The sequence below is a fragment of the Eschscholzia californica genome, unplaced genomic scaffold, assembly GCF_041429995.1.
Source record: "Eschscholzia californica isolate CP2 unplaced genomic scaffold, dmEscCali1.0.p SCAF_6, whole genome shotgun sequence".
Classification (NCBI taxonomy): domain Eukaryota; kingdom Viridiplantae; phylum Streptophyta; class Magnoliopsida; order Ranunculales; family Papaveraceae; genus Eschscholzia; species Eschscholzia californica.
In genome coordinates, this window is record NW_028238483.1 from 23,875,200 (window position 1) to 23,890,110 (window position 14,911).

Below are 14,911 nucleotides of genomic sequence, written 5' to 3' on the forward strand. Positions count from 1 at the left end.
CCTGTTAAGGAAAGAATAGGAAAGTACATGGATAACAACCTAATTTGTCCGAACTGTAATGAGATAGAAACCATCGAACATGCCATTCTTCACTGTCCTATTGCGAAAAATATTTGGTTCTATTTTAATATAATTTCAGAAAACATTTTATCAGTAAGAGAATGGATCTTCTCCTGGGAAAACAATAACCTGACAGCCTACGCGACTAACAATATACATTTTGCAACCATCATGTGGAACATTTGGAAAATAAGATGTGACCATTGCTTCCAACACGAAATAAACAAGCTGGACAATATGATTTCGATCATTTCGACATACCCACAAGTACAAAAGGAACATAAACCTCAAACCAAAACAGAACAAGATAAATGGAAACCCCCTGAATCGTCTTTTGTAAAGATAAATGTAGATGCATCATTCATAGACATGCAAAATATAACGGGAATCAGTCTAGTCATCCACGACAATGAATCTAAATTAGTCGAAGCTGCAACTTTCACAACTAGAAGCAGAAACTCAGAGGAAGGTGAGGCAATTGCAGTCCTTAAAGGAATGCAATGGGCAGAATCTCATGAATATAAAAAAATTATAATCGAAAGCGACAACATCAACATTATAAAATACCTTCAGAAAGGAAAGAATAATATTCAATGGCAATCTCAAGTTCATATGAACAAGATCCAAGAAATAAAAAAGAGCTTGGAAATAGTCAAATTCTCTCATACAAGCAGGAAATTCAATGAAGTGGCAGATAAGCTGGCAAAATGGGCACGAACGAAAAACAGATCGAAAGCTTGGAAACATGTACCTTATTTTCTTTGTAGGATGTATTGTAATAGAACTCTAATTTCTATTTAATATATTTTATCTCTTCAACAAAAAAAAAAAAAAAAAGATAGAAGAGAAAATGTGGGTAAACATAACCCTTTGTTTATCTTGTGTATGAACACTCTAACCGAGTCACGAAGCTTCTAGATTCGAGGCGTAGAATCTGCGACTTCAAATAATGAGGTCGTAGTTCTGTACTAATAAGTTAGTTTTTGTTTCCTTCATTATATAACAGCAGCGAATCAAGTTCGAAATCACATTTGATATCATTCCCACTAATAACTCAGAATAATCTTTTGCACATCAACAATGGCAACCACGGTATCTGAAAATTAGGGTTTCCATTGTTCACTTTGATTGACTTTACTTTGATTTCTGGTTCTCTTTAATTTGCTAATCTTAATTCTTTTCGCAGGACGAATCTACTACTACCACTACTCAAATCACTAACAAAGAATTGAAACATCTGGGGTTCGTTAAAGTTTTAGTAATTCAAGCCCTAATTTGCTTATCCAGTTTGTACGACTACTTAAAGAAGAAATCAGGACCTCTCAAATCTGGAGTTTGTAAAGTGGAAGCTACTGTAACGACTACTGTTGGTCCTGTTATTGAGAAATTCGAAAGCTTTCCGAACGATCTCCTCGTCTTTCTTGACGAAAAGGTAATTTTTTCATCATTTTTCTCCCCAAATGCTTTTTTAAGGTGAATTAGGTTTTCTTTTTTGTTATAATTATATTATTCTCTGTTTTATGTTTAGGGGGTTTTTAATATTTGAATGTTAGTTGTGGTATTTTTCAGGGATAGTGAGAAACCCTAGCCCCTAATACAGATATTATTGTAGTAATTTGATTAATTATCACTGTTAACATAAATAATTAGGTCGATGTTACTACTCAGTTCTAGCTTCTTGAGCTGGTAGATGATTGTCAACTAGTCTAGATTAGTGACATTTTTATTGCTTCAGGGTTTAAAATGTCTTTTAAGTAGTTGATATTCCTATACTTCGCATAGTAGTTGAGATGTAAATGCATTATATCGGCGATACAACAGATATTTTGCACATTGCGGATACCTGGTAAGGTTTTTCCCACACTTATAAGCTCACCCCTTGCACCTTCCACAACAAATGTGGTATTATCCCGACAATCTCTCCCTCGAACATTGGCTTTTAACTTCAGTAGTTATTGGGCCGAGACCTGTTATACCCGAGCTTTGATACCCACGTTGGGTGGGTTTCCCCTAATATTTCAGATCCATAAACCACATATCCATATTTACCGTTTTTCCTACCGGATCTCGATGTTTTGAATCTATGGTTCAGAGGATGTCATCTGATTACTTAGAGTGAAAGAAGCATTTTCGTAAATTTTCACTACGTACGTAGTTGTTAGCCCTAGCATCTGATCTTTTTAAGTCTTAATCTTGTCTTTTGTGTCACTAATCAGCTTTTGGGTTGTTGTACCTAACTAATTGGAACGGACTGGTTAGTTGTTCGGATTTTAATATAGAATTAGTAATGTGTAGGTTTTAAGTACTTTGCAAGCATATGCTAGAAATAAAGGTGACTTTGAAATGGACAAGGGTTATTCAATTGCATAATTCTGCTTTTCTTTTGTATGGATTGAGATTGGTTATTGATTGAGAGTAATTGAACACCCAACATACTCAAACTAGACAGAGCCAGCGCCCTGGGTTGGAAAACTCAGCTCAAGCTCACCTCTTTATTTCTCTTTACTATCTTTCTTCGATATGGTTAAGCTTTCTAGACAGAAAGAAAGGTGATGGGATGAAGATTAAGACGTCTGCATGTATAAAAATTCGTAAATTGATATACAATGATGATTCTCTCCCTGAATGACTGTCCCAGGGTTGCAATCCCTAGGAGAGTCGGAAGTACAGGGCCGAGTCAAGAGCATTACTTAGGTACAGGGGCGTCATGAGATCAGATTTACATGATTCGGTCTTTAAGTGTGTTTCCGGGGTGATTGCTTTTTAAATTTGGTTTGTATGCTTGCAGGTTGATGTAGCTATAAATGAGTTCGATAAGCATGCTCCTTCCGCTGCAAAGAGGCTTGCTAGCCAAGTCCACTCTGCTTTCCAAAAGGCATCGGAACTGGCCCAGGCTCTTTTATCCGAGGCACAAACCAAAGGTATATCATCAGCAGCATGTACCGCCACGAAGAAATCTGAGTCATATTTGTCTCAACAATTAGTGAAGGCATGGTGGACCCTCCATAAGGTACCATACTTGGGAATAATGGCAGAAGCAACAGTTTCTAGAGTGGCTAAGTTGTTAGAGAAGTACAATGAAGTTGTCGAAAAGCATCAAAGCTATACTTTCTCGAGGTTTTTTCCTCTTGTGCCTGTTAATGAAATAGCAGATGCATTCAAAGGAGAAGAAGAGAAGAAGGATTAGCAGGCATCTACTTCACGAGTCATGACCTAATATGAAGATTGAATCGCAGGCAGAAACAAAAAGTGATTAGATTGCATTGTCTTAAGAGTTTTGGGGGGTTTTTGGTTTTTGAGTGAATCCTGTTGTGAAAAAGGATTATAGTGGAGTTTAGGGGTTTATTAGTAATGATAGTGTTTGTAAGTGTAAATAAAATGTGTGGAATATGTATTTGTGAATATTTGTGATCTTCATCTATGGGTTCTCAAATCATTTTGTTTTTGGTTTTCGGCGGGATTGGTTGTAATGCAGGACAAGGTTTTTTATGCTATAAAATAATTATCTTCTTAAATACATCAATTTCATTCCTACTCTGTAGGGTTCATCCATTTTTTTTTTCATCCTCTCAATGTGCTTCCTGATACTGTGTTATGAAACTCCTTATGAAAGGGGCAAAAGTTAGTGATGGGAATTTGGAGTCAGGGTCTTCTAGGGTTGGGTTGATCGAGTTCTGAAATTTTATGTCTATTAAGGTTATTGAGCATACACCGGCGGGCATTTCTTAAAATTCTAGTGTCCAAGAGTTGTCCAAGCCCGTCAAATCTTTTGAGCTTATCGCACATCAGATGGACCAAATTTACGGTTGACACTATCCGAAAGGAACCCATTTTACATGCTACTCAAGAGAGTGGAACCGCTGTCGGCACGAACACATCAGTACCAAGATGGGTCACATGAAGTTAATGAAAATTGGAAAAGCTCGACCATTATAAATAAAGGTCTCTCTATATTGTTGAATGAGTGGACATTAATAAAGGAGAGATGTCGAGAAAATGCTATTGGGTTGGGTTCGGATGGAGAGTCGAGTAACACTTCAAAATCCAGCTGGTTCTGCTTCTTCCATCAGGCCAATCGGACTGGACACACCTTTAGTTTTGGTGTTCATGGCCCCTATTAACTGGGGCGTCCATGAAAAATCTCGTGGTTGTGAGCTTGTGGCAATTTTTCTTAACCTTAGGTGCAATGCATGAATAACTTCAGCCCTACCTAATTTTCGCGCAGAAAGAGTCCAACCAACATTTTTATGAGTTAACAATGTTTAAACTACTTACTCTGGTAATCTCTTTCACGATAAGAGAAGTTATTGGATAAGTTCAACACTTCAACATAAAAAAGAAAAAAGAAGTTGGATGACCACAAACTTAACATGGTATCAGAGCTAGGCCCCACACGTGATAGGCTTAAAAGCCACACGTGTTCCACGTCACCCGTAAAAAAAAAACACACGTGTTAGGCTCAAAGAACGCCACACGTGAGGGGGCGTGTGAGAATAGTCCCATATGGGAGAATGGGTAACTAGCAACCAAGAATACAAAGTATAGGTCCTCTCCACTCATAGCCAATTGGTTTTGAGTTGGATGACCACAAACTTAACAATACATCCGGAAGTGGACATCGTGCAACAGATTGTGAATAAAGAAATCGCCAAGAATCCTTGGTTCGAGTGTTAAGAGCATCTCCAATGCAAAACTCAAAAAAATCTCTATTCGTCCTATTTGTCAAGTTCCAATTGAGATTCTCACTCCTAAGTGTCGAAAATAGAGATCCTCAATTCTTGTATGTCTCCAATGCAACACTCTAAACTCTTTTATTTTACTTACGTGTCATGGTTATTTTTGTAAAAAAATAATTAGTTATTTTGGAAATATACGAAGACTTGATTTCTATTGGTTGAAATTTAAATATTGATGAGTTGGACAATTAGAGATATCTCAAGAGGACACTCTAAAAATAGAGTGTCCTCTTGAGATATCTCTATTCCACTCTCGACACATCATCTTCGAGATCTTAGTTGAGTTTTGCATTGGAGATGATTTTTTAAGAAAAACTCAGAAAATCCTATGTGACACTCCGAGTTTCTAAGATTGAGTTTTGCATTGGAGATGCTCTAAGAAATCTGGTCTTCTACTTTAGAGGTAAAGGGTTCGAGACACGCAGACCTTTCAAATAAATAAATTAATAAATCTAGGGCTCCTGAGCTTCATTCATCGTGAATTTGAGAAGGCTAGATTGGCCCCTGTAATAGCTGCTCACTTCATTCTCTGTCTATTTGTAGCGAGAGAAGACCTAAGCCACTAGAAGTATTCAAATTGACCAAAAATCCCTCAAAAATACCACTATTCAGTTAAGGTACCTACGTAATTGACTGAAAATGGCTTCTTCGAAATTGATCTTCTCCGGTGGCACCGATACTCAATCATTATCTTTCCGGCGGTCTATCGTCAACATCCACCGTATCAATCCGTTTCACAGTATCTCATTCAATTTCAACAACATCAATCCTCCTCCCAAGCTTAATTTCTGTACCTGTATCGCTAAGCGAAACCCTAAACGCCTCAAATACTCTGCTCCTCGTTTCACTAAAGTAATCTCTCTTTCTCTCTATCTTACTAAATGAAGAATTTGGTAATTTTAGTTGTTGATTGTTTTCAGGGAGATGGGATGCTGTATGTAGAAGTGAACCCTAACGGAGAAGATAGCTGGAAATTAGAACCAGTTGTTAAGCTGTTAAAAGAAGGTGGCGTCGGAGTAATTCCTACTGATACTGTGTAAGTAGTTCAATTTCACTTCTCTTTTATTTCATTTTAGTGTTCTTGAATTTACTTCCGTCTGTTTGCTTGTTTGTTCAAATTTCATCTTTCTTCATCTTAAAAACCAATTGACCGTGACCGGAGAGGAAGCTCGTGATGGACCCACATCGCTCGCGAAAGTGTCCAGAGCCTGGGCTATAGGTGAACGCTCGAGCTTCATAAGCGTCAAGACCTTTTGGGTAGGCTCGTGGAGCCTTCGCCGAGAACAAAACCCGTAGCGATGTGCTTGGAGCAAAGTTGTCTAAAGTGGGACAATATTCTTGGTTGCTAAATAGCCTTTTTACCTATGTGGGACTATTTTCACCAAACGAACGAAGTTCATTATCTTAGATCAGAAATTCAGATTGAACATACAAGAAGTTCTCATTCTTGAGAAAGAAATTGTCTTTGCCACACAATGATTGTTGAATAAACTTCTCTTGACAATTAGGTATGCAATTGTTTGTGATCTGAAGAACAATGCAGCCATTGAACGTCTACACAGGTAAAGTTTCTTCCTAATTCGCTCTGTTTTTCTATTTTCATCCAAGATTTCCTACCATTGTTTAGTCATCTTCTCGTAGGCGTTTTCAATTTGATTCAAACCTCTTTTTTGCTTGATTTTGTTAAAGTTTTCCGTTTTCTCCGTTTGCAGAATCAAAGAAATAGCAGCATCAAAGGCAAGAGTTATTATTTCTGCTTCCTTTTTTCTCCATCCATTTCTCTCTATAGGAAAAGCTTTTAGGTATGAAACTAGATCCGCTAGACTTGGTGGATTCTTCAAATCCTTCTGCAGTTCTGCCACACGACAGCCCAGAGCGCGTCAAACTGTTAACTACTGAATTTTGTTTATGAAGTGTTTTCCTGACAAGTTCTTATCGTTTATGCAGCCCCTCAGTATCTTATGCCATTCTTTTCGGGATATAGATACTTATACAATGGGTTTTCCACGTGGAAATGGTCAAGGTTCAGCTAACATGTTTCGTGTTGTTAAGCAATGCTTACCAGGACCTGTAAGTTTTATTACCATTAATCTGTATGTACTTTCTAAAGAAGAGGAGATATCTACGACACCCATTAGCGGCGAAATGGAAATTTTGATGAAAATGTGCCAGAAAAGGGTTTACAGGGAATAGACATGATTTATTAGCAAGCTTCACTGATGGCTAATATACAGTTGAATATGAGTTAAGTAAACTCGAATTTGAATGTGTTGATTTTGTCTCTGTTTGATATGACAGTACACTTTCATCTTATCTTCGAGCAAAGAACTTCCTAAACAATGTACAAGGTATGGATCGACTGATAAGTATGCGAAAAGGAAGAATGTAGGAGTTCGAATGCCAGATGATGCTATATGTCAAGCTATCCTTGAAAAGATGGGTGCACCCTTAATATCGACAAGGTAGTTGGAGAATCTCTAGTTGTTTGAAAGTGTAATCTGATTAACTCATTAGATTTATCATTTGCTAATGAACATTCTTGCCTTGTAGTGTAACATGGTCAAATGAAGAGGGATGGATCATAGATCCAGTTGCAATAGCTGATATTTATGAACCAAAGGTAAGCGATCCTGCGTAATCTCGGATTTCAGAAGATTTGGTAAAAATTCTTCGATTTTCTGGGGTGTTATCTTTAGATGGGTCTTTCTCGGTCTTGAATTACTATTCTTTGATTGTTTCAGGGCATTGATTTTGTGGTCGCTTCTGGTATTAGAGTGGCCGACCCATCCACTGTAGTTGATATGACAGGAGATTCTCCAATAATTATACGACAAGGAAAGGTACGAAATCTTTAGACCTTCCTAGTCAAACATGTTAAAACAAAAAGAAACTTATGTTCTCTTGTTTCCTCAAGATGTCGTGTCTCGTGAACCCGAAAACTTAAGTTAGGTCACACCTACACTACATTTTTATTTTGTCAGGTGTAGAAGAGAACTCAATCATGGCTCATCTTCAGTTTCCATTGTTTTTATGGTGCATTTAAACTACTGATACCTCTGTACATATTTGAAAAAAGCGTACATAAAACTCCAAAAGGTAGTCATAGAAATAGAATGCCTAGGGTCGGGAATATCTCAAACTGGGGTGCACTTGAAAACGAATTTTTGTATGTTTCCCTTAAGGAAAAAGCTTCTTTAGCGATCTCTGACATTTTCTATATCAAATTTGCAGGGACCAAAGCAGGACTGGATGGTGGTAAAAGAAGATCAAGATTCTATTGTTGCAGCTTAAAACGGATCATCATCTTCTGTTTTTACAGAGAGAGAAGAGAAGAGGAACAAATATGTGTCTCGTCTCTTTAACTTGTCCACTCTGAAATTACATCTAGAAAGAGAACCAGAGTCATATTCTGTAACTTCTGTTAATATAATGTAAATAGTGACACGATAAATTTCCGAAGTACAAAAAACCACAACTATGTTCTCATCTAAATTTACATATGATAAACACAATCACCAGAAAATGCTACTTCGGCTTGAGTTTGTATGTTGGTGACTTCAGTAAATAGTTAAAATTTATCTTTTACTCTGGTCGGTGGTTATTTAAGTACTACAGCATGAACTAATTTCTTGATTACAATCACAAATTTGGAACAAGTATGGAATTTGCAGTTTAACTAAAATTACTCTGTTAGAGCCAAGTTAGGGTACGTGAAAATTAGTCCAATAACACTTAAATAAACACTTCCATAACATTAGGCAGTGTTTTTACTAGGTGTGAATTGAGTCTGCAACTAAGATATTTATCTGACTCGTGATGGTCGACTCATCTTAAGAGGATACATTTGAGTCAGACGATAACATTCACAATTCACATCTCCACCACAAGAACACTCTAACTAAAATCTACATTTAACAAATAATACCACAAGAACATCTAAGAAGCAATTAAACACAATTTTAATTTAATGCTTCAACAAATGAGGGTAAACATAATGAACATTTAAAGTTTTGGCAAACATTTCTCAGTATTTGTTCTTCACAGGTTTATTGCAAATAAAAAAGCAACTCAAAACGGCCAAAGAGTTCCGACTTCACCCACCAACACCATTTTAAAACCTGCAGCATTTACTAAACACAACTACAAGTAGAATAGTTTGGATTCCTCTTTCTCCACTATAGCTTTATCTTATTCTGCTAAAACACGGTGCATCTTCTCCTGCATTCATGCATTAAAACATCAGTTTTAGAAATCCGGGATTATTTCACTTAAAAAACATCAATAAGCATATTATAATCGCAAATCGTGGCACGGAAATGTATATATCGAACTTTGAAGATCTTATAAAAGTTTTAATACGTCGACCAATGAAAGTCCAATTTGACTTTCATCTCAAGAACACCCTTTCATATGTTCTCAACCAATAAGATCCCATGCGATTATTACAAATCAATAATATGAAGTATGATCGCTACATTTTCGGTGACCGGGTATTGCAGTTCCTCTGACATAGGTAGTCTAGGTATTCAAATGATAACGAAATTTGGCCAAAGACCAAATTTCGTGTTGGTCTTGGTTAAAAAGACATGCCAATTTTGTTTATTTGCGATCCATGTTCAGTTAGGCTTGGACTGCATATCCAATATAATCGTACGTTCGGACTTCCTACACAAACCCTTGGAACCCTCTACAAACTCGTGCAAACCTACGCAGACGGCAGACCTATGCAAGCCCGTGCATCCAAGTGCAAAATATGCGTGCAACCCTCTGCAAACCGTAGAAAGCTTACTGGGAGCTTGAGTCTAGAAAGAATTGTTGGATTCTTTTTCACAAAAGAAATTTTGGCCTAGGGAGTTTCCACAAACGATTCCCAATGATGAATATACATTTAAGACCCTGTCAGAGGATTGGATATGTTATGACTAATACAATCTAAAATTCTATGTAAGACCTGCAAAAAGGGTTGAATACTATCTGCTTCAGCAAAATGAGTTTAATCATTGGGCTCTAAGGTTAGCGAGTTCTTCAAAACTAGTGATATCATCGAACTAAATATTTCCTCTGTGAATTGGCATAACTCTTAATAAAAAGAACCCCAAAAAGCTAACAAATTTGCAGAAACTGAAGTAGATTTCTGCTTTCTAGTAACTTGTGGCATTAGCCATTATTCAACTAAAACAACATATTTGGATTCTGAAACTAGCCATCAACACATAAGAATGGCATTATAAGGAATTTGATTTCAAAAAGCTTCCCACTCCTAAAACTAGGAAAATAATTTTGGAGTTTAAAATCATTTCACTAGCTATTATATCTCTAAAGTCTATAGTCCATGATATACTCCGATCACCATTGACGGCAAAATATGAAGACGAAAAGTAATTTGAAGCTAAAAGATAAAATTCGCACCTTGAATTTAATTAGTTTTCCCCTCAAGGAGATCGTCGTAGGGGTCCCTTCGTCCAGGAACCTGGCTAATCTGAGCATCCCAAGCGAGTTGAGAGTTGTGGCGCTCGAAAGTCCAGAATCCATATGGACGGATTGGTAAACTCCACATCTCTTTGGTCTTATTACATTGATCTTTCACAGCATACACATGCTCCCTGAACTTCCGATCCCGCTCCTTGGGATCTTCCATTATCCTCAGTACCAAATTCTCAGCAAACTCCATTATGAATCCCATATTGCCCTAAATCATCCACCATACAATTTAACAACGTTACCAAAATCAATTGAATTGAATAAAAACAAACCCTAGTTTGGGGATACTAATGTCAACAGAAACCCTAGTTTCTGAAATTTAATCAGAATTCGAACTCATTGCAGAATATCACCTCCTAGACAACCTATATATCTTCAAAACATTAAATTTGAGACACATGGTTGAGATCTAAAATGTATGACCCCTAAAATTGATATGATTGTTTACAGAAAACCCTAGTTTTTCAAAAATTTAATACAAAAAATTAGACAATAAATCTCAGATCTCAGAAATCCTAAGACGAATACAAGATTCAAAATACATTCAAGGGATGAAAAATCACCTGGTTTAGATAGAGAAGAAATGACGAAGATGGAGACACGGTTTTTTTTTTTTTTTGGTTTTCTGACCTTCTTTCCTATAAGAGAAGAAGGGTTGAAACTTCAGTAGAGAAAATGCGTATTTCCACAGTGGTCCCTCGTGATACCTATTAATTGACGAACAATCCCTTAAAAGAACTTCCTAATCTGGGTCGTTGGCCCAAGGGGTTTAACACGAAGGGCTCGGGGTCCGGGGACTACCAAAGATATTTTCTTTTTTGATGAAATAGGGGAAGACTACCAAAGATTTTTTTTGAGTTAATTCCTATTTGGCCCCCTACTTTGTGACCAGCTTCCTTTATGGCCCCTTATTTTCTGTAAATTCAAATATGGCCCCCTTTTTTTAAGTTAATACCCTAACTACCCTTCCTACTAAATCCTTTTTCAAAATTAAAATTAAAAATTAAATCTTAATTCCACCTCATGTTCCTCTCCACAACACATCTCTCTCTCTCTCTCCAACTCACCTTCATCTTCTCCGATTAAAGTCGCCGCGCGGAAAATTTTCCGGCCGGCGACCTTCAAAAAAAAAATTTATTTATTTTCTCACATCGCTCTCTCTAAAATCTCTGGCGAAGGGGGTTTCCCTTCGCCGGAGACAGTCTGTTCTTGAACAAACCGATCTGGTCTGTTCAAGAACAGACCAGATCAGGAAATTTTTTTTTGTTTAAGCCCAAAATAAAACATAGTAAAGCAGGAAAATAAACAGATAATATGATTAAAGTACAAAAAACACACTCCTCTCTCTCTCTCGCCCACTATTCCAACTCCGAGTCCGTGGATCTTTCATCTCTTATCGTCAATCCATCTTCCTCACTTTCTTTCTCTAACCTCTAAACTGGTAGCGTGGTGCTTAACAACAACACAGGCCCAGGCCATATATATCTAGAGAGAGAAACGGGGAGACATCTCTCAATTCTCTCTGCTTTTCATTTCAGTACGTATTCTCCATCCTCTTTTACTTAATTAGATGATGATGATATATCATATCCTTTGTTAGATCTATCTCCATATTCCTTACCTACCATCACCTTCACTATTTCAATTTTGTAATCATTTATTAGGGTTTCTTTCTACCAATTCAATCTCTATCTTCATGTCTCATCTGATGAGTTCTGATCTAACGGTGAAAAGATGGTCGGAAGAAGAGTATGAGATCGATCATTTCGACCGGTTACCGGAGTCATTATTGCTGATTGTATTTAACAAGATCGGAGATGTCAAAGCCCTAGGTAAATGCTGCGTCGTTTCCTCGATCCTAAAGATGGTCGTAAAACCTCTTCAAGCCCTAGGTCAATTCCTCGGTCCTAAAAAATCATCATCCATCAATGGTGGTAGTCGAACTAGAAGAACCGTAATTAATAATGATGATGAAGAAATGGAATCAGGAGGTGTGACTCATCATTCACCTACACAAGTCTCTAAACTCTTTCTCTCTCTAACTTCAACTTTTAATATTCAATTTGATAGTTTCTTTCTGATAAGTATGAAACATAGTCCCCACTTGTCTCGTTCAAGAACAGACCGACTCCGGCGAAGGGAAACCCCCATTCGCTGGAGTTTTTAGAGAGAAAGAGAGCTGCGAGAAATTTTTTTTTTTTAAGGTCGCCGGCCGGAAAATTTTCCGGCCGACGACTTTAATCGGAGAAGATGAAGGTGAGTTGGAGAGAGAGAGAGGGGTGAGTTGGGAAGAGAGGTGAGGTGGAGAGAGAGAGAGGTGGCGTGGAGAAAGATGTGTGGTTGAGAGGGAAATGAGGTGGAATTACTATTTTATTTTTAATTTTAATTTTGAACAAGTATTTAAAAGAAGGGTAGTTAGGACAATTACATAAAAAAAAGGGGGGTCATATTTGAATTTACAGAAAATAGGGGGTCATAACGGAAGCTGGTCACAAAGTAGGGGGCCATATAGGAATTAACTCATTTTTTTTTTGTGAAGAAAGGGACTACCAAAGATGGTACTTAAAATTTGAATGCTCAATGGGCTGAGGAGAGAGAGAGAGAGTGGCCTGACGTCATCTAGGCGATTTCCTTTCTCTTCTTTTCATCTCCAGATCCCCTTTCGAAACCCTAATACCTAAACCTAGAAATCTTCAACCAGAAGAACAATCTTCAAGCATTACACACTCTTCGTTTCAAATCTCACAAAAGACAACCTCACATTAACTCCTCTGCACGCGAGCATTCCCAAGTTAGAAACCTTTGGGATTGGGGGAACTTCAATTCAACCTGCGGCTCAAGATTGGTTTTCTTCAACCCCCAGATACGCTGACTACCATTATCACCACGTAAAGGTATATCCCAACGCCTAATCTTACTGTTCGTCGGTTTTTTTTCACTTTCAATAGCTGGGTTTCGTTTTCTGTGGTCGGATTTTGTTCTTTTCTGTTGGAGTAGCCGTCTTTCATTCCTGTCTTTCGAGTATGTCACCCGTCTCAGTCACGTCTGAGGAATAGATGATTCTGGAGTGTAGTGAATTCCCGAGACTCTGCATGTCGAGCAATGATACTATTTTGGTGGTTCTGATTGTCCTTTTTAAGCCTCGGTTTGCCTATTTATGCTTCGCCATGTTGGGAAACCCTATCACCTGGTACCTTAACTTCTCAATTCCTTTTGCTCTCTGTTTTCAAATGGCCTCTCACTACTCCCTCTCCTCTTATGGTAAGCTGACACTTAAGTTCACAAAACCTTCTTCTAAGCAGGAGCTCCAACCGATAGACTCTGGGTTTATAGCAAGATGGGTTTGTCCTAACGATGTAGGACTTACATTCATAAAGGAGATGTTGTATCCCCAATCCAAGTTTTTTCGTGATTGTGACTACTTTCCTACAGAAGGACCTGTGAACACATTTCTTATTAAGCCTAAGAGTCAATTTGTGTTGGATGCTCGTAACTTTGGTAGGCCTTGGATTTTGAGAGGAATGATCATGGTTCTTAAAGAGGTAGTCTTTCCTTTAAGTGATGCCACTGATGATCTTTACTTTGAGCCTATGAGATGTACACTATACAAAGTTCCTCAAGCCTTGCAGAACAAAGAGGATTTTGAGTTCATTTTCAGTTGCATGGGAAAGATTATTAGTATTAAGCCTAGGAACTTTGGTAGAGTGAATAACAATACGGTGAGGGTTCATTTCATGTACGATACTAGGTCTCCTTTATTATCTGTTATTAATCCGATTTTCTCAGATGGTGAAAAAGAGATCAAGATTAGCTATCAAAAATTTCCAGGTGCTATTTGTCAGTTATGTAGGATTGTGGAACATCCTTTGAATAGTTGTCCTATTGTGGTTAACTTGTCTGATGATGAGCTTGAATCTAACCCTGATCCGATGGAAAATGTAATGGCAGAAGATAATCGTCTTAACCCAGAACCACTTCAGCTCATTGCTCCCCCTCCTTCACTTGCTTGTGGTATTATCCTTCCTCATCAACTTTTTCAGGCCTCGGGTAAGAGAATCAGGAATATTTCTATGTCTGAAGGTAATTCAAATCTTTCCCGAGAAGATTCGTTAGAGGATGGGACTTTGCTTGATAATGTGGAAGCTAGGAGGTTGCTGGAAGAATCCTTGATGCTAAGTCGTAGTCTCAATATTTTAACTAATGCAGGGGGAAAGGGATGAAGCTACACTTTCGGAATCATCTTCTCAGTAGTTCTTCAGCGTGCTTGTTAGTCTTTTTGTTAGTTTGTTTTGTTTTGTTGGTGAATGTGGGTGGTTTTCTTGGGTAGTTTGCTTTCATCTTGCTATAGTGGTTCTAGTTTTTTGTTGTCTGAGTTTGATTAATATCTCCTCTTGCTGTTGTCAATTGTAGGACTTTTGGTTATATTAGTGGTGCTTTCTGTTTTAGGTGAGCTAGTTACCTAGATTCAGTTTCATTTTGTAGCAGCAGAGATATAGATAAGACTTGGGGGTGGTTTCCAGTATAGTTTGTGTGTTTGTAGGGGTTTTTTTTTTCTTGTTTCTGCCATGTGTATGTGTTTTGGTGTTTAATCGTATTATATATTATGTATGTTTTATATTAGTCATTCCCTGTTC

At 37.7% G+C, this 14,911-nt stretch overlaps 4 protein-coding genes across 4 annotated transcripts; 3 read left to right on the forward strand and 1 right to left on the reverse strand.

The window, feature by feature from the left end:
• Nucleotides 1–895: 895 nt before the first annotated feature.
• Nucleotides 896–3,575, forward strand: LOC147532694 (Rubber elongation factor protein (REF)). Its single transcript, XM_086645322.1, has 3 exons — nt 896–1,152; nt 1,247–1,492; nt 2,849–3,575. Exons 1-3 carry the CDS (start codon nt 1,141–1,143, stop codon nt 3,245–3,247), a joined length of 657 nt encoding a protein of 218 aa, XP_086501448.1. The 5' UTR covers nt 896–1,140; the 3' UTR covers nt 3,248–3,575.
• A 1,620-nt stretch (nt 3,576–5,195) lies between these two features.
• On the forward strand, nt 5,196–8,384 carry LOC147532695 (DHBP synthase RibB-like alpha/beta domain-containing protein). The gene is made up of 9 exons (XM_086649050.1): nt 5,196–5,648; nt 5,717–5,832; nt 6,305–6,358; nt 6,509–6,533; nt 6,744–6,866; nt 7,095–7,258; nt 7,347–7,416; nt 7,538–7,636; nt 8,028–8,384. Exons 1-9 carry the CDS (start codon nt 5,436–5,438, stop codon nt 8,085–8,087), a joined length of 924 nt encoding a protein of 307 aa, XP_086505176.1. The 5' UTR covers nt 5,196–5,435; the 3' UTR covers nt 8,088–8,384.
• Nucleotides 8,385–8,776: 392 nt separating this feature from the next.
• LOC147532696 (NADH-ubiquinone oxidoreductase) lies at nt 8,777–10,966 on the reverse strand. The gene is made up of 3 exons (XM_086649480.1): nt 10,841–10,966; nt 10,206–10,485; nt 8,777–9,014 (listed from the first exon to the last, which is right to left on the reverse strand). Exon 2 carries the CDS (start codon nt 10,477–10,479, stop codon nt 10,213–10,215), a length of 267 nt encoding a protein of 88 aa, XP_086505606.1. The 5' UTR covers nt 10,480–10,485; nt 10,841–10,966; the 3' UTR covers nt 8,777–9,014; nt 10,206–10,212.
• A 667-nt stretch (nt 10,967–11,633) lies between these two features.
• On the forward strand, nt 11,634–14,897 carry LOC147532697 (uncharacterized). Its single transcript, XM_086649479.1, has 2 exons — nt 11,634–11,814; nt 11,942–14,897. The coding sequence occupies exon 2, from the start codon at nt 13,334–13,336 to the stop codon at nt 14,495–14,497; it is 1,164 nt and encodes a 387-aa protein (XP_086505605.1). The 5' UTR covers nt 11,634–11,814; nt 11,942–13,333; the 3' UTR covers nt 14,498–14,897.
• The last annotated feature ends 14 nt before the right edge of the window (nt 14,898–14,911 follow it).

Coding starts and splice junctions, on each gene's coding strand:
- LOC147532694 (XM_086645322.1), top strand. Junction 1,493..2,848: donor TCGTCTTTCTTGACGAAAAG/GTAATTTTTTCA, acceptor GTATGCTTGCAG/GTTGATGTAGCTATAAATGA.
- LOC147532695 (XM_086649050.1), top strand. CDS start 5,436: ATGGCTTCTTCGAAATTGATCTTCTCCGGTGGCACCGATACTCAATCA. Junction 5,649..5,716: donor CTGCTCCTCGTTTCACTAAA/GTAATCTCTCTT, acceptor GATTGTTTTCAG/GGAGATGGGATGCTGTATGT. Junction 7,637..8,027: donor TAATTATACGACAAGGAAAG/GTACGAAATCTT, acceptor TCAAATTTGCAG/GGACCAAAGCAGGACTGGAT.
- LOC147532696 (XM_086649480.1), bottom strand. CDS start 10,479: ATGGGATTCATAATGGAGTTTGCTGAGAATTTGGTACTGAGGATAATG.
- LOC147532697 (XM_086649479.1), top strand. CDS start 13,334: ATGATTCTGGAGTGTAGTGAATTCCCGAGACTCTGCATGTCGAGCAAT.